Source organism: Rhamphochromis longiceps, linkage group LG7 (genome assembly GCF_057381845.1).
Source record: "Rhamphochromis longiceps isolate RC_006_pf linkage group LG7, R_longiceps_female_GT1.1, whole genome shotgun sequence".
In the NCBI taxonomy this organism is placed as follows: Eukaryota; Metazoa; Chordata; class Actinopteri; order Cichliformes; family Cichlidae; genus Rhamphochromis; species Rhamphochromis longiceps.
Genome location: NC_140563.1, coordinates 40566244 through 40590160, shown reverse-complemented (window position 1 = coordinate 40590160; position 23917 = coordinate 40566244). Strand labels below are relative to the sequence as shown.

Genomic DNA, 23917 nt, shown 5'->3' with positions numbered 1-23917 from the left:
TTACAATATCTTTCAGCTCTAAAATATCTATATCTTCCCCTTGTACCCTCATGCACTAATGGTGGATGGGTTCTCTAAAGTGATTTCCAAATGCCATTTCATGATCGGCCTCAGTACAAGAAAACACTGACTACTGCCAACTCATTAATACAGGGAGTGCAGAATTATTAGGCAAGTTGTATTTTTGAGGAATAATTTTATTATTGAACAACAACCATGTTCTCAATGAACCCAAAAAACTCATTAATATCAAAGCTGAATGTTTTTGGAAGTAGTTTTTAGTTTGTTTTTAGTTTTAGCTATTTTAGGGGGATATCTGTGTGTGCAGGTGACTATTACTGTGCATAATTATTAGGCAACTTAACAAAAAACAAATATATACCCATTTCAATTATTTATTTTTACCAGTGAAACCAATATAACATCTCCACATTCACAAATATACATTTCTGACATTCAAAAACAAAACAAAAACAAATCAGCGACCAATATAGCCACCTTTCTTTGCAAGGACACTCAAAAGCCTGCCATCCATGGATTCTGTCAGTGTTTTGATCTGTTCACCATCAACATTGCATGCAGCAGCAACCACAGCCTCCCAGACACTGTTCAGAGAGGTGTACTGTTTGTAAATCTCACATTTGATGATGGACCACAGGTTCTCAATGGGGTTCAGATCAGGTGAACAAGGAGGCCATGTCATTAGTTTTTCTTCTTTTATACCCTTTCTTACCAGCCACGCTGTGGAGTACTTGGACGCGTGTGATGGAGCATTGTCCTGCATGAAAATCATGTTTTTCTTGAAGGATGCAGACTTCTTCCTGTACCACTGCTTGAAGAAGGTGTCTTCCAGAAACTGGCAGTAGGACTGGGAGTTGAGCTTGACTCCATCCTCAACCCGAAAAGGCCCCACAAGCTCATCTTTGATGATACCAGCCCAAACCAGTACTCCACCTCCACCTTGCTGGCGTCTGAGTGGGACTGGAGCTCTCTGCCCTTTACCAATCCAGCCACGGGCCCATCCATCTGGCCCATCAAGACTCACTCTCATTTCATCAGTCCATAAAACCTTAGAAAAACCAGTCTTGAGATATTTCTTGGCCCAGTCTTGACGTTTCAGCTTGTGTGTCTTGTTCAGTGGTGGTCGTCTTTCAGCCTTTCTTACCATGGCCATGTCTCTGAGTATTGCACACCTTGTGCTTTTGGGCACTCCAGTGATGTTGCAGCTCTGAAATATGGCCAAACTGGTGGCAAGTGGCATCTTGGCAGCTGCACGCTTGACTTTTCTCAGTTCATGGGCAGTTATTTTGCGCCTTGGTTTTTCCACACGCTTCTTGCGACCCTGTTGACTATTTTGAATGAAACGCTTGATTGTTCGATGATCACGCTTCAGAAGCTTTGCAATTTTGAGACTGCTGCATCCCTCTGCAAGATATCTCACTATTTTTGACTTTTCTGAGCCTGTCAAGTCCTTCTTTTGACCCATTTTGCCAAAGGAAAGGACGTTGCCTAATAATTATGCACACCTGATATAGGGTGTTGATGTCATTAGACCACACCCCTTCTCATTACAGAGATGCACATCACCTAATATGCTTAATTGGTAGTAGGCTTTCGAGCCTATACAGCTTGGAGTAAGACAACATGCATGAAGAGGATGATGTGGACAAAATACTCATTTGCCTAATAATTCTGCACTCCCTGTATGTAACTATAAATATCAGCCATGCATGCCATTGTTAGGATTTTACTGTACAACGTAACAGGTACATGAATATGTCTGTCAACTCTGCAGGATTCTTTTCTTTTTTTTTTCCAACCTGCTGATTGTTTATACGAGACGGAATCATAACATCATACAAGTCTGCTCATAAAAAGCGAAAACATTGCCTTAATTAAATTCAGCTGCCTTAATTAAAGTCCCCTCCTCGGGTAGTACTGGAATACTTCCAGGGCTGCAGCAAGGAAGTGGAAGTCATGTTCCTATTTTGGGGAAGTGGATGAAGTCACAGCCAGGCATGCAGCACAGTTGGTGGCAAAAATTGTGTTGATGTAGCAAAAATTAAAAAAAAAAAAAAATCAGTTTTCTTTGTGCACTGCCCTCCGAGAGGATCCTGACCTGATGCACTTCAGGGCTGTTAGGAGAAAGAGTTGTGGCAGCGTTATTCGATAGGTGGGGAGTGCAGCATGTCTTGAACCTCCAGGGCAAAGTTGATGAATAACATCAGAGCTGCACACACACACTTAAACAACGCCAAACAAAATGGTCCAAATGTGGCCATTTACCCTCCCCAATAGATCATGTCTCATTGCTATGGCAACTGCTGACAGCCAGCAGTCACTGTTGTCATGGGAACAGCTTGACAGGCTACTAAAGAGAAGAGGAAAAGGGAGGCGGATGTAGGAGAGGGTTAGGGAAAAATGGAAACAAAGAAGGAACTAACACAGCAGCAAATTCCACATGCCGTGTGTTTTTAAGCTCGTGTGTTGCATTAATGTGTTTCATAGTTTGACTTTTTTGTCCGCACAGTTTTTTGAGATCAATGTTGGCTCCTAGCTGACCGAATAAGCAAAATCTATTAGTTTATTGTGCACTTGGGGGTTACCTTTCAGATGGTGTGTCTAGTAAATGGCAAAATTTAAACTGGAAAAAGAGAATGGTACCAAGTGGAGTTATAAAAAGAGATTACTGTTTATTTATCTTATTTTACTTTAGTTTGTTTGTTCAGCTTGAACGTGTCCTCCACATCTCTCCTCGCTTCCTTCTTCCTTCATTTTCCACCCATATTTTCCCCTCCTTCATCTTCCTCCCCTCCTCCACTCCATACTCCTGTCCACCTCATGGAAAAGCTTTTAGATGATTAAAACACAACAGTGTATTCTGTTTTCGCATTTCTTTTTTCCCCAGCATCATTATTATTCACCGTCATAATGCCTCTCTGACAGTTGATTCTCTTGAAATAAAGTATAGTGGGTCGTTTTGTTGATTCTCAAAGGAGGAGAAAAACTTGGAATTAATGGCCCGGCAACAAAAACAACTATGTTTATAATTATTTACAAGGTTTATTGAGTAGCTTTTGAAAAGAAAGTGACTGTCAATAGAGTCAAAGTCAAAAGGTGTAACAGATGGCAGCAGTCACTTTGGATTACACATGAAATTACCATGTGTAGTACTGCACATGGGATTTTATATTGAGGTATAAGTATTATTATTGTAAGTTTATTTTTATATATATAGATATATATAGATATATATATCTATATATATATAGATATATATAGATATAGATATAGATATATATAGATATATAGATAGAGATAGATATATAGATAGAGATATAGAGATGTATATGTGTGTATATGTATGTGTGTATATATATATATATATATATATATATGTATGTGTATATATATGTATGTATGTATATGTGTATATATCTCCCTGACAGTCACCTGTTAGGTACGTATATCGCATCTTTTGTTGCCATCAAAATACACAGAAATTTACATTAAACATAAATTCCTATTGACTACTTACATTCAGATTCCAACCAGATTTGAAAAGGAAATGCCTCTACAAGTTGTGATGAACTTGCTGCAGGATGGCAGCAGAATGTGTTTTTTCTTCTTTCTTTTTCTTCTTCTTGTCATCACAAGACGGTTGCAAGAAGGTCCAAACTTGGTGGCACCAGTTATTCGTCTGGAAAAATAACTTTCAAAATACTACTATACCCAGCATGGCATTCGTGTTCTTTTGCCTTCACTTTTTCATCATATGATTGAACTGGGAGTAGAAAGTTAATACAGGTCCCCTCTCATTATGCAGCACAGCACTCCTGGCAGCAAACACTATTACATGTTGAACCCCCCATTGAAAAGCTTCAGCTAGCATTTAAGCTATATTCACGCAAGAAAATCACAGGCGGTATATCAGATGTTCCGGCACTAATGTGTAGCATCGCTCATATGCCAAATCAAAGTAGCTAATAATCCTCTAAAAATATGTGGCATACATACACGTGAGACTCACATTTCTCTGCATCATAAATGCGTACGTATTCTGGTGCATAAACATTACAGGCAAGTGTGTAAACACCTTAATCTGTCCTCCTCTTTGCTCGCAGTATTTGCACCAGCAGAATTTTTGTGCTTCCCTAAACACAGTCTCATTTAAAAACCTTTATTTTTGCTCGCAGTACTGCTGTTGCGCTGCTGTTCCTCCGTTTTGAAGAGCATTCATTTAAAAAACAAAAACCCACATGTCATCTCTTTTGCCGTCGATGATGCCTGGCAAGAAGAAATGAAAACATGTTTGCTCTCTGAATTCAGAGCATTAGAGGGAAAAACTGGGCTGCAGTGGAGAGTACTTGGATGACACTGAATGAAGGATGGGTCAGTGGATGAAAAAATGATTATTAGCACTATTGGCTTGTGGCTGCTCTGAGGATAGAGATTTCAACCGGAGCTGGGTTTTTTGTTTTTTTTCCCCCCCCTCTCACTCTCTTTTTTTAAGACTTCTATGCTGGGAATCCAATATGAGATCAACTGAGCCAGTGATGGTTTTTATGCGTGCCTCACTCACACACACATGCATGTGCACATTCCTTACACAGGGTTGACAGATTGAAGAGGTGGAGCTTAAACTACCCAGTCCGACCCTGGCAACAACATCACGGTGATGCAACAGTACATGCACGTGTGTGTATGTGTGTCTAACTGATGACTCACTAGTAGCTAACGGTTTAAGATTTACTGAGGACCTGATTAAGGCTTACATATTTCCTTTTTTTTTTCTCATCAGTTTATTTCTATTCTATGTAATTTGCAAAAACAAGCGCGCACACACACACAAATGCACTCACTGCATTTAAACTGAGGCTGATGACTAACTGTGTACCATGTCCTGCTCCTTTCAAATGCCGCTGTCACATCCTGTAATACCACCCGACTCTGCCTTTCTGCCTCGCTGCTGCTGCTCCTCAGCTGAACTCCTGAGTGAGCTGTTGAGATCACCAGAGATGATCTATTTTTCAGTATGTCCTCTGAAATTGAGATGAGTTTCCTATGAGGGGGACATAGGAAACATTCTTTTGTTGCTGTTGTTTAGTTTGTGGAAAACACCAGCTATAAAAGCTGGAAGAAACTTCGAACTTTTTTTTGTATTTAAGATGTTGCAAAGGGTTTCATCACAGTCTTTTGAAATAATGTAGTAGTTTGACTTTTTAAAGAGCCTCTTCTCTCTAAGTGGCCTGTGATTTACTTCTTAATGGACTTTTATAACAGCAAAACATTAGTTTTAGTTAGTACTAGCATTAGTCTTGTTTTCCTTTTTGTTGTTTTATCTGCAGTGTTAGCAGTTGACATCTCAAAAACTGCTGGTAAGTTGCTTGCCTAGCTCAGATTGATGCAGTCCTTTGAGGTTGAAAGATTTTTGTTGGATGTAGACAAAGCTTTTATTAAAATAATCTGGATAAAGTGTGCCACTTTGCAGCCATCATACCACAGTAACACAGCCCGTGGTGAAGCCCATTCGCCTTTACCCAGTCACGACCTGCCATTTTTACTTTTAGAGCTTAAAATGTTAGCTAGGAGAATCATCTACATCAGTGTGATCAAATATATGATGAAAAGATATGCGTGCACACTCTCACCTGATCCCTTCGGATGATTGCACTGAGCAACTCGATTTTACCAGTCAGAGTATCCGGTGGCTTCATATGGCAGTGATGATTATTATTTTTATTATTAATCATTTATTTATTTTTAATTGTTTTTAATTGTTTTTTGGTCTTTTACCTTTGTGAACAACAGATGTGGAAAAACAAGGCTGCTGATGGCACCTTTTTACTTACCTCCAGTCTAAATCCCCCATGGAAGTGAAGTGTATTTCAAAAGGTTCTATGGGGTCTCAGGACAGAGTGCCTACTTTCTTGAGAAAGGTCGCCAGTAATTCAGGGAAGATTGCACCTCTCTTCCATGCCATCAGCTCTCAGGATTGTGTGCTGCCTTTCTACCTTGTCTGTAATATGTTTGCCACATGCATAAGTGAGCAGGCTTGAGAAGAGAGTTGAAGGCCTGTTGACCACATGAGGCTATCTTATAGTCATTTTGACATTTTCTTTATTCACATTGTCAGCTTACATTTATACAATTTCCATATAGAGTTGTTCATTCTTTGAGTAAAATACCACATGATGAACCGCCAGCCACTCTAATGTTCAGATTGCCTATTACAGTTTCCAAATGCACTTTATGGATTGCTTCAAACAAATCATTCTAGTTGTAGTGGGAGGATGGTGTTCCTCTTACCATGCATAGCAGCATTTTTGAGATGTATATCATACAATGGAAGAATCTGTGATAAGTGTTTTATTCCAAGAAATGCCAAACTTTTTCCAAAAACTGTGTTTGGGCTAATCTGGATAATCCATAGATTTTACTCTAAACAGACTTCAGTGAGAGCAGAGAATTTGTTCCAGTGACACTGCAAAGATTAGTTGGTTAAGGAGTAAATTATATAGGCAAAGCTGTTTGGCCTCACTCACAATTGGGAACACTTGTACAATGGTGTGAAAAAGTGTTTGTCTGCTTCTTGATTTTTAATTTTTTGGAATGTTTAAAAGTTTCATATCATCAAACTAACTAGTCAAAGATAACACAAGTAAACACAAAATGCAGTTTCTAAATGAAGGTTTTTATTATTTAAAAAAAAATCCAAACCTACATTTATTAGATTAATTAAAAAAAAAGAAATATTGGTTTCCAAGTAATTTTAGACTTGATAATAAAATATCAGAATTTTAATTGTGCTTTGAAGCCCTCCTGCTGACTCCATTCTGCTATAATTTAAACAACTATGGTGATCATTTTTTAACAATTTAACAATGTGTGTAAGTGTTGTGTTTCCCCCAATACCTCACTATTGCAGTGGTGCCCAAGGCTTTCAAGTGTAACTGTAATCTGAGTCATCTGCCATGCTAAAATAAGATACCAAGCATTGTTCATCAGAAACACAGATGGGAAAAAAAGACATAAACATAAACGTGGGATGGTAATCATGAACCAATTTTACCCAATCAGAACTGCATCCCTTCAAGATTATCTATTTATTCTTTCAGCCTGTTTCGCAAAGTGTCAGAGGAAAGTGGCAGGACTGCAACAATAACAATAAAGCTGCTTGTTATAACCAAAGTATGCAGAAGAGGTTTTGTTAAATGCACAGCATATAGAACCTTTAGGTAGATGGATTACAGCAGCAGAAGACCACACTGTGTGCCAGTCCTGTAAGTTAAGAACAGTAAACTAGGCTGCAATTTGCACAGGCCCACCAAATTTGGACAATAGAGAACTGGAAAAACATTGCTTGGTCTCATGAGTCTCAGCTTCTGCTGTCACATTAAGATGGTAGAGTTAGAATTTGGTGTAAACAACATGAAAGCATGGAGTCAGCCTGCCTTGTATCTACAGTCCAGGCTGGTGGTGGTGTAATGATATGGAGGTATATTTTCTTGGCACACGTTGGGCCCCTTGGTACGAACTGAGCATCATTTAAACACCACCACCTACCAGAGTATTGTTGCTGACCAGCTCTTTAAGATCACAGTGTACTTATATTCTGGTGGCTGCTTCCAGCATGATAATGTGCCATGTTACAAACTGACTGCGAAACTGAGAGTATGGTATTGACACAGCCTGATTAATAGCAGAGCAGATTTGTGAGAGCATTGGATTGATTTCTAGATTCTACTGGAGGTAAAAGTGGAAAATATGTTGTTTTGAGTTTACTGACCTTATGGCCCATGAATAATATACCTTTTCTAGTAGCAAGGTGTATGTTGGTTTTAAAGAAAACATCAGTATTCAGCTTTGAAGAATTTTGATTTATTCCTGTCTATAAAGAAAATGACCACAAAGCATCCAAAGGATTTGGAAGTCAGGTACCATGTGTGAAAGGGACTTTGTTAAACTTGGACATTAAGCTTGTAGAGCTGCTCAAGATTTAACACATTTCTTGTGATCTCAGTGTTTGCTCTAAAAAAGTTTTTTTTTTTTATAAATATATATATTATATATATATAGGTGTATGTATGTATGTGTATGTATATATCTATGTGTGTGTATATATATGTCATTTTTATATCAGCCTACTGCATCTAGTAGCTTTAATCCAACGTCCATTCACACTTTGCTCTGTAGCACATCCAGTTCTGCGAAATGGCTTTTATATCATGACATAGAGGCAGGTTTTCTATTACTTTTTTCCCTGTAACAAGTTCAATTTGACTGAATAATGGGAACATTCTTGCTGCCGCAACATTTCGGCACCAGTCTGCGTTTCACTCGAGCTTTCAGGAAGAATGGCCTTTGCTGAAAGACTGTAGTGCTGCACGAAGAGCTAAAGCCATCTCATCTCAGTCAGATCTTAATGCATTCAGAACTGCAGCTTTTCATCAGTGTTATGGAGGAAATTATAGGCAGACTGCTACAGCCCATTTCTTCTTGCGAAGCCTTACCTTAAGACTGTAAGATGCTCAGTGAAAACATACCCACACATACATAAACAGGAATGATGGTTATGAAGTCTTGATGATAGGCTGTCACACTGCGGAGCGAACATGTGGGCTAACATTTATTTTTCTGTCTGTCTTTTTTTCCCCTCCCACTCTTTGACTCCTCGTTCTCTCTTCTTGCTTTTATTTGTCCTTCTTTCTCTCTCTCTCTGTTTCTGTGGGTCTGCCTTTTTAGTCCACTCCGCTGCACCTGGCAGCAGGATACAACAGGGTGAGGATAGTTCAGTTGTTACTACAGCATGGAGCAGATGTTCACGCCAAGGACAAAGGGTATGTACAGAGAAAACGACAAGGGGAGTGTAAGTGGGGGGGAAAAGGCACTTGAATTCAGGATTTTCTTAAAAACTAAACATCTTAATGGTAACACATCATAACTACACTGCTATTTATGAGACATAATTATGAGATTTTGCTATAGCCAGTAGGATGAGACTCCTTAATCCATCTCATTGGATCATAAGATTTAGGTGGGGATATATACACATTCTGTTGTTGGCGTGCACAGAGTATGATGCACTGCATTCTGCAGAAGCCCTTGAAGCTCTTTTCTGCAGTTTCTGTCATATTTCAGGCCTGCTTATAGACTAAAATGACTGGACGTGCATAAAAAGTTAGTGAGGGTGGTCTCTGCTTATGCAGCCACACAAAAAACCTGGAAACCATTCGAATAGCTGTCAAACCACGACTTATTGATGTAAACTGAGATGTCAAAACTTGTCACTAGGGGTGCGGGGGAGGTTGTCAAATGTCATTTACGTTTTTTCCCCTTATAGACTCCAATCCTGAAGGTACTTAGATCTCACCTGATCGAGGTGGACACGAGAATGCACATGTGCAGTAGAGCTGGACTGGACTTTAAATGGTCCTCAGTTCAAACAGTCTAAGCAAAGTAGATGAATGAGTGTCATTGCCTGCTGCACTTTCCACAAAACCAAACTTATTATCCAGTAGCGAGAGCACGTCTGCTACCGTGGGCTCTGTGTGAGAAAGCTGTGAGACACCCTCAACCTTTTATGTAGTGCCGCTATGATGTTGACATCTGAGGCACTCGATGTGTAACACTGATTAGCAGGATGTCACCGTGCCAATGTGACCAAGATATCAAATGTGGTAAATGGTATTTTTACTGAACATCAGCATGTTAGTGTAAGTGTCACATTGTTGGACTCAGCACACATTTTGTGTGTATTTAGAATTGTTAACACTGATGTTTGTTTGTAATGAGAAGTCTTCTGGGTTTTTTGTTTTTTTTCCAGGGGTCTGGTGCCGCTTCATAACGCCTGCTCTTATGGACACTATGAAGTTACTGAGCTGCTGCTAAAGGTACAAACACACATACATCCTGTTTCTGAATATACTGGGTCGGTGGACATAATTCATAATAAGAAGCTATAAATGACCTCCTAAGACCTGCTTTGTTAGTTCATTAAAAACGTGACACATTCATTGTACACATGCGCCAGAGCCGATGGCATCATTCCCTTTTGAGCAATCCAGAATCAATAATGATAAAACTGCTGTCAGTAATCTCCTCTGTACTTTTTTTTTTTTTTTTTTTTTTCTTCCGCTATTTTTTTCCTTCGCCAGCACGGAGCCTGTGTGAACGCCATGGATCTGTGGCAGTTCACCCCTCTACATGAAGCGGCGTCTAAAAACCGAGTGGAGGTGTGCTCTCTGCTGCTGAGCCACGGGGCTGACCCGACCCTGCTCAACTGCCACAGCAAAAGCTCTGTGGACATGGCACCCACTCCCGAGCTGAAGGAGAGACTTACATGTGAGTGTGACTCTTAATTTACATAAAGTGCAGCTGCAGAGTACAGCACGGCTAAATGAGTCTGTTTGTTTTAGAAAGGGCATATTTACACGGGCTATGTTTGGAACAGCTGATTTGAAATTATTTTGAACATGGGAGTCTCAATCTTTTTTTTCTTTTCTTTTTTTTTGACAGGGGATTACAAAGGGATTATTAGTACAACAGAGAGATTGATATGATTATTTTGATAGCCAGCAGTCTGATGTAGAATTATTTCTTGAAAGAGCCTCATATTCACCTGTTTCTTCATGTGGACTTGACTAGTGGAAAAGCCACAGATTAAAAAAACATGAAAGTCAGCTAGGGATGGCAATTGGACTCGATTCCCATCCCTAAAGTCATCCACGGTTCGAATTATTACAGATTTCCTCGGCTATATAAAACATTTTATTGTGTTTATTCATGTTTTCAGGGTGCATTAATCCAATCCCTGACTTTAAAATGTATTTTTCATTATAAAAAAATGCCTTGAACCTGGACTACACAATTTGTGTTTTAACATGAACTCTTTACTTTAAATTTCCACAAACAAGCTTACTGATTTTAAATTAGTTTCTTTTTTTTATTTTGGTTTATTCACTATATTATAATATGTAAATAATCTGCTTATATACTCGTGTCCTTTATGAAATTAGCTGTTTTCTTTGTAATATTAGTTCGGTTCGCATTACACTGCAACTAATATTTGACTAGAGATCCGTGATGTATTAATTAATTAGAGACTACACCATAATTAAGTTAATTTTCATCGTACTTTCAGGACGCAGCCACCACAGAGTAAAAAGGTTGGATAATCCTTTGTTTTTGCCAGAAAGCCCTCTGCAACTCGAGTTAATTAGTGGGTCAGCTCTCTTTTTCTTTCGCTGCACTTGTTGCCTCATCTCTGTAATGAAGCAGATCAAAACAAAAATCAAATGCCACGCGAATCATAAGCCATCAGAAATGTTTTCACAACTGCGGGATGACGGTTCGTTTTTGAAGATTCTATGTTGTCGAAAACGCATCTCAGTTGGGCGTTTGCTGCAGACTCATCACAGGAATATAAAAATATAAAAACAAAGACTTCCTGGACAGATCTGATGTTGCCAGCTCCAGATATATTTTTTAAGCCAGTTGGTTAGTAGCTTACAAAGTACAGTTGATATGAAGGGGAAAACTTACTATAAAAACATTAATGTGCTCAAGTTGGGCAAATCTACTTGGATCGCCTTGCTTTTGAAGCTACTTTAAAGTGAACCAATCCAGGAACTTCAGTTTATGGCACTTAAGTGTTCAACTTACTATCTGCTAAGCTTCCCATAAGTTACGGAGCTTCCCAGTTATACTTACGGTGTCCGTGCCTTTTGGAGCTTTTGTTTTAATTTAAGCTGACAAATAATGTGTGTTACGCTTTATTTGGTACTAATTATTGATATTTGTATGCCTGCACCTTGCCTCAGGGTCCAGAAAACAGCAGAAAAGGAAAATAAAACAGGATGGCAACAAACACACCGCTAAAAATGGTTTCAAAATGAGACAAACCAGTGGCTCTGTCCATCTTTTCTTAGCAGTTTATAGATATGGTTACATATACAAAGAGCAAACGTGTAGTTCATCTCGTGTTTTTCTTCTTTCTCTGAATAAATTATTTCTGTGTATTTCTGACCAGCAACTATGAAAAATTCATTTGGGTTTTGCAGAACAAAAATGTCATAACTCGCTACTGTTTCTCTTCCATCAGCTGTACTTTACGTCTTTAATTTTTTTTCTTTCTTAACCACGTGCCCTTGAAGATTGCGCCATTTATCTCAACGTCTGATTAGAAATGCATGAATGCTGTTGGCTCGGTCCGTAGATAGGACGGGCTCCTTTTATTCAGCCTGAAATGCTTCTGAAGCAAAATAGTTTGTTGTTTGTAATTTCCAGACCTCGGGGGAATAATCGCTTTTTTCCGCTCCAACTCCACCACAGAGACTGTTGCATCATATGTCATTAGCTCTCTGGTTGGGGAAAAAAATGAAATTATCTTTCTGAAGTATTGTTATGCTGCAGGGTCATTGCAAGTAGAATAATATATTGTAACAGTGGCTGAGAACTTCATAATTCAGTTTTTGGGTGGCAAGCTACATCATTTGCAGCCTTTTGTTTCGTAGGAAACCTCACAATGACAACTGAAGCTGCTTTCTTTCTAAAAAATTTGACATTTTCTGTGCGCGTGTCTTCAGATGAGTTTAAGGGCCACTCGCTGCTTCAAGCTGCTCGAGAAGCTGACATGGCCAAGGCTAAGAAGACCCTGGCATTGGAGATCATCAACTTTAAACACCCACACACACACGAAACTGCCCTGGTAAGATTTGGATGCATTTTAAAACACTGGCTCTTATATTGGTGCAGACGTGTTGAGATGACGTGTCCATGTGTGCTTTATGTGCGTTTGTTAGCATTGTGCAGTAGCGTCGCCTCACCCCAAAAGGAAGCAGGTGACCGAGCTGCTGCTGAGGAAAGGTGCCAACGTCAACGAGAAGAATAAAGAGTGAGTGTTGTTTTCCGCTGCATGCACAGCTCATAAACATAAAGTGAGAGCATTATATGTTTGTCAAGGTGACTCCAGCAGTGGATTTATGTTAGAGGTGAACAACACAAATCACTTTGCTGATGTGAATTGCCATTGCAAGGCAAAGTGGTTGCATCACTGCTCAGAGACACTTCAGTAGGTGAATGCACCGTTGTTCACACGACCTGACAATCAGCGGCGACAGAAATCGTCCGCTCTTCAGACGCTCAGTCTGCTGCCAGCCTCGGGCTTCAGCTCAGTACAAAACTATCCTGAATAATTCCAGCATTTAAAGCATAAAATGTGACCTATTATGTTTATTTCCAGCTCCATATTTTCATTTTTGGACTTTTCTAAGATGGCTTAGGTGGCTTTCCTGATTCATAGATCTCAATAATCCTTTTGATTATGATACGTTTTCTGTTCAAAATAGACTGGCTCCTGATTAAGTGTGATTGACTGACCATGCTTAGTAACAGTGACCACTTGTAACAGTATATTTGCATGACAGAAACCAGGAAGAGTACAGGAATCCACTTTAATAGCTTTCTAAGTGAGGTATAAGAATAAAGTACTGCTAAGCTGAAGTGATGTACTTAGTGACAAATGAGAACTGATTTGGTCAGTGGGCTTGGTGATTCACTGCTTTCTCTTTGGAAATTTCTTAGAAATGGGCCTCTTCACATGTTGGGCTCTCCAGTCCAGCTGCCCTTACAGCAGTGGGACTGAAGCTATTACATTTACAATGATAGCGGGCCATGCAACAAATGATGTCATACGAATGTATCATATATATATAAATACATACATATAGATACCTTATAGTGAAATTAGAATAAACGCATTGCTGAATAGGTGATTCTGTAAATTTCTGTTATGTTTTTTAACCCAGAAAAAATGCAGTACTATAGTACATGGAGTGCAAAAACAGTGCTGACTTCATCTCAGGGTTGATGACTCGTGATAATATCCAACCTCATTCTGAGAACGTTTGGGCACTGCATTCTGTTTTACAAGCAATCTGAACGATCTAAAGTTGAGCAGTTATATTTATTTCCTAATGCTCTTCCCTCCCCTCTGTAGTTTCATGACTCCTCTTCACGTGGCAGCTGAGCGGGCGCATAATGACATCATGGAGGTGCTACAGAAACATGGGGCAAAGGTATGTCTTACTCCTCTTCCTCCATGTATAGAGAGTGTATCAAAAAGAATCATCCAATTTCAAAGTGCTTTAATTTCGTGGTTGTTCACCGGTAATGTTAGAAAGGATCGGTGAGTTTCTAATGTTTGGTGGCTGAAAATGCTGTTTTTCACACTAATCACCACAAAAAAAAAATTCTAAAAAGAAGCATTTTACTGTGTTACTGCCCAAAGTTTTGGGTAAATGTTTCTGCAAACTGAACATTCTGGTGTGAGACCCTCAAAACAATGGTATTTTTCTAAAGATGGCATTTTTATTCAGCAGTCATACATTGTGAATTCAGTTTGGAGAAAGAACTGGATTTTAAGCAGCACTTGTGGTTGCGTCACTGTGAGAATGCTCTACAATCAAGGCGCTCAATGGTATATTTGTGTGCATCAGTGTGATGATGCACCTTGATTTGCTGTATTGCTCAAAAACATTTTTATCTATGAATAGTTTCTCATTTTCATACAACTGACTCTGTTGCAATGCACAGAATAATATTGCACCCTTTATTATTTCACCCTGAATCCCACAAATAAGATCCAAGGTTGTTGTGGCATGTTTTGTTATTCAGTTGTGCTGAGGCTTGTCACATAATTGTGTCAACATTATCATATTTGTTTACATATTTCAATAATTAAACCAAAAAAAGTCTTGTTTTTGTATATTTTTCTGGACCTTTTGTGAGATGAGGTTAACGTACAGTTGTTTATTAGTGTCTCATTTGGAAACGAGCTGACCTTATTTGGAACATTATTATTAGTAAGCACTTCATCAGTAATAGGAGAGTCATAAAATTACAGATTCAGATATTTTTTTGAATGACTGTAACTGCAGACGTCCTTTCTGAATCATTATTCTGAGGTCTTTGTTCTTGCAGGTGAATGCCCTGGACACACTGGGTCAGACGGCATTGCATCGTGCGGCATTGGCAGGCCACCTTCAGACCTGTAGGCTGTTGCTAGGATACGGGGCAGACGCCTCGCTGGTGTCGCTGCAGGGCTTCACCGCTGCTCAAATGGGAAACGAAGCTGTTCAGCAAATACTCAACGGTAGGCCACCCGTTTGTTTCTGTGGGGGCTGCTGAGTGGGTGGGTGGCTGTGCGTGTAGAAGCGTAGGTGATGTGTTTTGGTTGCTATGCACCAGTTGCAAATAGTGGGATTAACTGGAATTGTTTTTGTGAAGGCCAATATTGATATTTTCAGACTGAAGGCGCAGATTTTAACGCAGAGTGAGCCAACTCACCTGCTCAGATCTGGAAGAAACTTGGCATCACGGTATCTAACTCCAGGGTTTCCAGGTTAAAGGAAATCAGTTTTTAATGGGGGCCTAACCCTTGAAGCTCTTTTCTGAATTCAGTGGTTTCATTCATATTTCAGGCTTGCTTATAGAACAAAATGACTGCATCAGGATTTAGTGAGGATGGGCTCTGCTTGTGCAGCTACATTTGGGAAAACTGAAAAATATTCCAATATTCGTCAAAGCACATCTTTATTGATGTATTCTGAACTACCAAAGCTCATCTTTATGGATACAGAAGAAGTTGTCAGATGTCGTCTTCATCGGGGAAAGAATTAAAGCCCACAAATAAAACTAGACCAAACCACTTATTGGTCTGTACAGCTCCACATTCTTTATATTAAGCTGGACACGAAATCCATCAGTTATTACATAAGTACTCGAGTCCCCTTAAAGCAGGAATTTTCCACAGGCACTAAGAACCTTTGTAAAGACCCGGTTTGGGGTGAATTAGCCTACCTGAAAGTGGGGCTTGCACTGCTGAACGTCTCTGATTCGTCATCAAATCTTTAGAAATTTTTCTGCTCTACTTATTTTCCATAAAATATACTACGGTCCAAACTCTGGACATATTATGATTGCTTTGAAATGTGTATCAAAAAGGCCTGTCCACATACCTTCAGGCCTTTTCTCGCATATTGGAATATGAGGCAGTATTTTAACATAAGTAAGTCAAATTACGATAAAAGCCTGAAATTTTCACTGGACTTTTCCGTCATAAATTTGAATCAATATCTGTAATTTCAGGCTGATACATTTAAAAACAACAAAAAAAACAGAAAAAAGTCTGCATATTGGCTAGCTAACATATTTAGTATATTTTCCAGTTTTTTCGTTTTAAGTAATAATAATAATTAATAAATGTCTGGAAATTTTTTTTGATATATGAAGCTATATATAATTTTATACCTCCACATTTTGGACCATAAGTGAAAGGAGAACACCTGCAGTGATTTAAGATGGAATAATGGAATAATAATCTTACAGTCGCTAAACTACTGCAATATAAATGGCTCATGAGAACCTATATAACACCTGTCAAGCTTCATCATATGTCCAATGATATTCCGGACATCTGTACTAAATGTCTAGTTGAAAAAGGAACTCTTCTTCATTGTCTATGGGAGTGTCCTAAAATCCAGGACTTTTGGAAAGATGTTATCAAATATCTGTCTGAAGTGTTTAAGGTAAAAATCCCTTTAATAGGAAAACTCTGTGTACTTGGAATATATCCAAGGGAATTTAAGCAATCGGGGAAAAAAACTAAATTACTGGACTACGGACTACTTCAAGCCAGAAGAGCCATTGCGCTATGTTGGAAGAGTATGGATGCTCCCTCCATGGGACTCTGGAAGAAGGAAATTGCAATCTCTCTAGGCCTGGAAAGACTGACATATATTGCCAAGGGCAAACAATGGGACTTTGTGAATATGTGGAAGCCATATATGACTATTTTAGGGAGTGGAGGTGAAGGACATTTATGAACAAAAAGGAAAAGAAGAAGGACAGGAGGGGAGAATCTTGTCTATCCTAACCCATTGTATTTTTGTATTGCTGTGAGAACTATGCTCATTTCTACATTTGAATGTGATGTAGGCAGGTTTGATGTATGGATGGATGTGTGAATGTGAGGGTGTTCAACATTTGTTTGTATTGTACTATAAAAAATTTCAATAAAAATATATGGAAAAAAAAAATCTTACAGTCATCTCTGCAGCAGATAAAAAGCAAAAATTGTCAATTCTAATCTGTAATTGTAACATTCAAACTTGGCTTCACAGGCCTGTTTCAATTACAGGTCGAGCTTACACATTTTAAATGAAATGAAAGCAAGGACAAAGCAAAAAAAGCAGAAATTCGAAGAATGTAAAGCTTCTGATTTCACCGAGTGGAGGAAATTGGGACAAAAAATGGTCTAAAGCTTTTCTTTAAACTGACAATGACTGCACGACCAATGAAGATTCACAGCACACGGTTATCTCATAGAAAATATTGTGTGTTTAGTTGCTTCTGAGGCAACTCTGGAAATCTAGATTTATGTTGTATCTCATCCTCTAGCCCTATGCATAACTACTGATTTGTCTTTTAAATGACAGCGAGTGAATTGAATACGGCATCTGTAGCTGCCTTAATTGTAGCAGCTGTGTCACCACAGTCGGTTTATCTGCAGCAACCAGTAGACACACACTCTCATAAAGGCCTAATATGTTACTTTTGTTTCCTGTTGGTTTGCACTGCATTGCAATTATCAAAGAACAAGCAAAACAACAAAAATAAGTCTTACAAATGTCACCTGGAAGCTTTTCGAAACGGCCGTCCTAAAGTGCACAATGTCTTCCATTAAACATGGCCGTAAATTGACGTGCGTACGTAGGATGAAGTGAATAACGGCAGGATAACGCCAGCTTTATGTTGTTGTGTTACAGTCAGCCTTTCATTAATGTTCTTCCAAAGCATGTGAAGGCTGTTTTTGCTGTCTTCATGATTCTTCTGTGTTTGCTGCTGTAGAGAACGTCCCAGTGAGAAACTCGGATGTAGACTACAGACTTCTCGAAGCTGCTAAAGCCGGTGACCTGGACACTGTCAAGGTAGATGACACTTTGAAAATGACAATTTGACATTGTTGCCTGTGGGGTGTTATGCTGCAATCACAGGAAAATGCTGGAGACTGTAGCATGACCAAAGTTATTGTGACTGCAATCGTGCTTGAGATGGTTGCTTCGAAGATGAGGACCAGGACTGTGACCGTTTGCAGTCGGCTGCCATCTTCCAAACAACATCAGTACATCAGAATTGTGAATTGTGAAAAAATGGATGTGGAGTCAGTCTGCCATCAGTCTGGGATTAAATGGGGTCAAGTTGGCACTCTGTAATAATATGGTGATTAAGTGATAAATAACAGATCTGTTGCCGTCTTCCTATTCATTCACAGTCTGAGCACCTAGAAACTCTCCACAAATACTGACATAGTTGCTGCAGGGTGGCAATTTGACTGTCAAATGACATAGGTACGCTGCAGCTTTGCTTTTATATATAGCCTCTGGTCAGTGTAAATATGGCAAATGCAAGGATCAATCAACCTACTTGTCCACCTATCTTCATACTGTGCCTACTAGAGCAGGGCGATATGGCCAAAAATATTTATCACGATATATATTTGAAAATTTGCGATAACGATATAACTGACGATATAATTGATGTGAGACAAAATACAACTCCACAACATTACTAGCGCAAAAAGACAACCTATCATTTATTTTCACTTAAACAAGAAGCTGGTTTTTATGTACATTAAAGCTTTATAAAATGTAACAGTGCAAATGCAAATTCCTTGCTGAAAGTTTAACCAAAAGGCATTTCCAGTAGAAATGGGCTGACATATCCTGAGCATAACCATGTATAATATCCACTGAAGTTAAAAAGAGGTGCTTTGCAACATTAAACTGCAGTGTGCAGTACGTATTTTTCGGACCATAAGGTGCACGGGATTATAAGGCACATTAAGCGAAACAAAGCAGTCAGATAAATCAAACTTTATTAAACTCATTCTTCTTGCTTCCTCCACTTCTGTACCATTGATTCATTAATGTTGAATTCTCTGGCAGCTGCTCTATTCCCATGTTGTTGCAGTATATTAATGACTAACCTCGTATTGTGGATGGATTATCTCAGTTGTTCTCCTGACTGAAGTTTGGTCCTTTTACAGCATCCTGCCATGCGATTGCATTTGTCTCTAACCATGAGGAACCTTAACGTTAACTTTTATAAGTGGAAAAGTGTTAGTGTTTGTCCTCCAGCTTCACTGTTTATGTTATGCTAACATAGCTGTGTTGCTAGCGATCACGTAGCACATAATTATATACCAGCTAGCCCAACTTCAGTAACCCTACAAACGTCACTGCTGTTTAGTTTCCTGTCTTCATTTATGTTGGAAGTGATAGCAGAGCTGTACGTTTGATTTTTTTCAGAAATCTCTCAGTCAGAACATGCAATATCATGTTTAGGTAACTAGCGAAACTAGCGAGCTAACTTCCGCTAGCTTCCTGCTAGCTTCTAACTCCGTTAAATGTAATACATTTTGTTTTCATGGATGCCTGGAAGTTAAACTTCATAGTTACACCTGGTAAAGCAGCAATGCTGATCGTTTTATTAAAGATGAAAGAATTTAGACAGTTTTTAACTCTTAGTGATGCTGCAGTGTTCGTTTGACCTGAAGTTTACGGAGTTTAGGACCCAGATTACTCCCAGATTTAAGAGCATCTTAGTCCGACAAATACGACAATAACGACGGCCGCTTGCATGTTCTGCAAAAAAATGTGCTTTGTCGTGTATCTGACGGACAAACACCAAACCAGTTCCACATCACTGAAGTTGCACCATTTTTACAAACCAATTCTGGTTCATCTGTTTCACTCAACAATCGGCCATGTGCGTATGAAAACAAAGGCACTGCGCATGCGCGTTTTACTCATATTCTATCGCGATATTTCATTTTCCTATCGTTGCCTAACATTATACCGGTATTACCGTGAACGGTATAATATGGCCCAGCCCTAGTGCCTACCTACCTTTTTTACTTTAGTTTGACTGAGTGATTACATTTACTTTAGCCATTGTGATCATTTGGGTGAAGGTCATCATGATAAGCTGCATGCCAGTAACACTGGATACTGTATATTACATCTGTGTTTGATAAAGTAATAAATCCTTAAAATATTTATGTCCAAATGAATTCCAAACCCAATGGTCTAACAGTTGAAAACAGCTCATTTTTTAAGGCTTAAAAGAGGAAAAGCCAGTGACCCGTTCTTCTCCTAACAATCAATACTGCCTTAATAAGAAAAATGGAAATAGCTGATATGGAAGGACATTGATTTAGCAGCTTCAGTGTGTTTAATGACACTGATCACGGAGGGATTATTTGCTCTGAGGGAGCAGAAATATTTTTAATTGCTCCATTATGGTTTGGCGCTAATGAGGAGTCTGAGAAAAGCCATGTGAAACTGGACTAGCTGCTTTTGGCCAAAAGCAGTAGGTTCTGTGACCACAGTGTGGTCGGTAATGAAAACTGAAGACAAGTTAGATCGGTTTTCCTTAAGTTAGTATATTTCATTAGAATGGAGCAAGAATGGAGGCCTTTATCAATAAACTGTAAGGGGAGATGCAGAAGAGAAACTGTTGAGCTAATGTTGCATCTCTGTGGGAGAATTTGATGTCCACAAACACAGGTTTTAATTAAAAAACTCCTGACCTTTGTGACTGTTCCTGTTGGTCTCACTGAGTCAAAGTCTTAGTGATTTCTGTTAAATGTCAGTTGGATGTTTTCTGTATTTGTATTTGCTTTATTCCCCTTATTGATGATGATTGTTATGAATAAAGAAATAAAGACAAAGACTTTATCCCTAATAAAGGCCACATTTTACATCTCATAAGATTTCCACAGAGACCCTCTGCTGCAATTGGTATCTGGCTCACTCACGTTTAAAATGTCAAGACCTGGTAACAGTCGCCCAACCGTCTGACAGAAGGTTTTTTTTTTTTCTTCTGATTGAAATAGGCATTCGGTTTTGATAAGCATGCTGTTCCAGAATTTTGCTGCAAGGCTTCTCGCCGGCTCCTCTAAAAGCTCTCATGTGGCACTGATTCTGTCCTCTTTACACTGGCTTCCCTTATCAACGGTGATCACTTGCAGAGAACTTCACAATCAGATGCCTCCAGATATTAGTGAACTGCAACATCCATACGTAACTAATAGGTCAGTGATGTCAGCTAATCAGTGCTTGTTGGTGATACAAAAGTATGCAGGACAAAAGGAGACCATGGTTTTGAGTTTGTGGCTCCCATCTTGTGGAACTTACTTCCCAAGGACTTGAGGTCTATGGACTCTATAGATGCCTTTAAAAATAACAGCCACCTGTGAAAGTTTGCTTTTGTTTAGTTCTTTTTTTTCCCCATTTTAATTGTTATATCTAATTTTATATTTCAGAGCACTTTTCTTCAAGTGCCATATGAATAACCTGTATTTACTTGTAACTTTTTAACTGCTCATTAACTCTAATCTAATCAGCCAATCACATGGCATGCATTTAGGCACATAGACATGGTCAAGAGAATCTTTTTAAGTTCAAATCAAGCATCAGCATGGCAAAACAAGGTGATTTAAGTGATTCTGAGCATTTGTCTGAGTATTTAAGAAACGGTTGGCAGTTCTCTGGGTCAAAATACCTTTTTGATGTTGGAGGAGACCAGGCTGTTTTGAGCTGATTGGAAGGTAGCAGTAACTAATTTTTACAACTGAGTTATGCAGAAGAGCATCTGTGAAAGCACAAGTAGTCAGACTTCGAAGCACATGGTACACAACAGCAGAAGACCACACTGGGTGCCACTCCTGTCAGCTAAACTGAGGATACAGTGGACCCAGGATCACCAAAATTGGACAACAGAACGGTCTGATGAGTCTCAACATGAAAACATGGATCCATCTATCCTTATATGAGTGGCTCAGCCTTATGATGATAGTATAATGGTGTGGGGGATATAATTCTTAGCACCTGTGTGATATTATCTGATCAGTATGGACCAAAATCTGTTTCGAGCACCTTGTTTCATCTATGTGATGAAGATTTGAGGCATGTTGGCAGTAATTGTTGGTTGTGAGCTCAGGTTTTATAATCAGAACCCAAACTTAATCAAGCATTCGATTTATTATATATTATATTAATTTTTCAGAATGGCAGGAACATTAAAAAAAAAGAGGAAATATTTGAGAATGAGTTTTGTTGATACTACAATAAATAGAATAAGCCCAAAAACATTTGGGCAGTGACACCATTTTCAAGATTTCAAGCTTTGAACAATTTGTTTTTCCAGGAGTTTAAAAAAAAATCATACAAAGTCTCTCGATTTTCATAGGTTCAAAATAACCCGATTGATAATAAAATGTAGAATATGAATAAATTTTATATTTTCTCTTGAGGAACCAATGAATCAATCCACCAATCGCCCACTCTTTAAACTGTGTTCCTGTGTGCTAACCAGGTTTTCACATTTATTTCATGCTTTTCGTGTTTTGTAGAATTCGTGATCTGCTCAAGGGGCTAATAAAAAAAAAAAACTTCTGAAGAGAAGTTTAATGTGGAATTTAGTGCCAGCAGGATTTAAATTTATCTCCTGTAAAATAAGATGTCAAGATAGTAGAAGAAACCTGTAAAATAAGCCCCCCACCAAGCCCATCTTTACTGCTGAACTAAGGTGTAATTGAGTTTGAAATCACAGCAAAGAACAAAAGTAGCAGCATTACCCACTGTGAACAGACACACAGTAATATTGATATTATAAGGTTTTTTAGCATTATTCGCAATTAGCCGGAAGTATACAGTGTGTTTTTATTGCTAATCCAAAATTCCACATACCATTTTTTTCAGTTCCTTTTTCTGTCTGTTTCGCACATCATGTTAACATAACGTTTCTGTTGGACCAATCACGGCGCAACTAGAGACAGTTACAAGACTCGTGCATCTGGGGAGCATCTTTAGTTTTGTAACGATCATTAACTAAATTCTCAGGCAAAAAGAATAAAATTAGATAATATGAAATTAAGTAATACCTGAGTTTTTATAATTGTTTTTACAGGACTCATACATGCACAAAAACTCATGGAATTCTATCTAATGGTTGTGGAAACATTCCTGCTGTCGTACTAGAAAATTTAACAATGAATATTTCTGTGAAACCTCTTGAAATCATTTAATCTTAAAAAAAAATCATGAATAAATAAAAAATGGAATAAGATCAAAAGAAATCCTGGTTGTTTTTGAGCTGCACCTTAATTTGACTTGGAATTATTTTAATCTTCTTTTTCCTCCGCGTGTCTCTGCAGTCCCTGTGTACGGCTCAGAATGTGAATTGCAGAGATCTGGAGGGACGGCACTCTACCCCTCTTCACTTCGCTGCCGGCTACAACAGAGTGTCCGTGGTGGAGTATCTCCTGCACCATGGGGCGGACGTGCACGCCAAGGACAAAGGGTGAGACACTTGTGTTGGGGTGTGACTTTGGTGTAATTTTGAGCCAAGTTCGTTTCCGGCACCCATCAGAGAGTCTTGGAATAAAGTCGTGGAGTAAAATGACTGTCTCCCTCTGCAGCGGTCTGGTTCCCCTTCATAACGCCTGTTCGTACGGTCACTTTGAGGTGGCCGAGCTGCTGGTCAGACACGGAGCCTCGGTCAACGTGGCAGACTTGTGGAAGTTTACGCCGCTCCATGAAGCTGCAGCGAAGGGCAAATACGAGATCTGCAAACTGCTGCTTAAGGTTTGTCTCTTTCTTAACACCATGCTGATGTTCCTATATATTTAAAGCAGACTCAGTTTAAGATAAGACGGCCCAGTGTTTTTGCACCAAGTTTGAATTAGAGGAGGAAATCGCCTCCAGAACCACCAAGCGTGGTAAGATCTTCATTGGATCTCATTGGATGTCAGGTTTCTGATATTTATGGCCCATGTGAAAAGAAATCCAAC

At 39.0% G+C, this 23917-nt stretch overlaps 1 protein-coding gene across 2 annotated transcripts in view; it reads left to right on the top strand.

The window, feature by feature from the left end:
* Positions 1 to 23917, top strand: part of tnksa (tankyrase, TRF1-interacting ankyrin-related ADP-ribose polymerase a) — a 113600-nt gene that overhangs the window by 60125 nt on the left and 29558 nt on the right. For both annotated transcript variants that reach the window (XM_085413652.1, XM_085413651.1), the window contains 10 exons: positions 8746 to 8840; positions 9827 to 9893; positions 10158 to 10344; positions 12588 to 12709; positions 12804 to 12895; positions 14000 to 14078; positions 14983 to 15154; positions 17911 to 17990; positions 23282 to 23427; positions 23546 to 23711. In XM_085413652.1, coding sequence (XP_085269778.1) covers positions 8746 to 8840; positions 9827 to 9893; positions 10158 to 10344; positions 12588 to 12709; positions 12804 to 12895; positions 14000 to 14078; positions 14983 to 15154; positions 17911 to 17990; positions 23282 to 23427; positions 23546 to 23711 — 1206 coding nt within the window. The remainder of the gene's footprint in view (positions 1 to 8745; positions 8841 to 9826; positions 9894 to 10157; positions 10345 to 12587; positions 12710 to 12803; positions 12896 to 13999; positions 14079 to 14982; positions 15155 to 17910; positions 17991 to 23281; positions 23428 to 23545; positions 23712 to 23917) is intronic.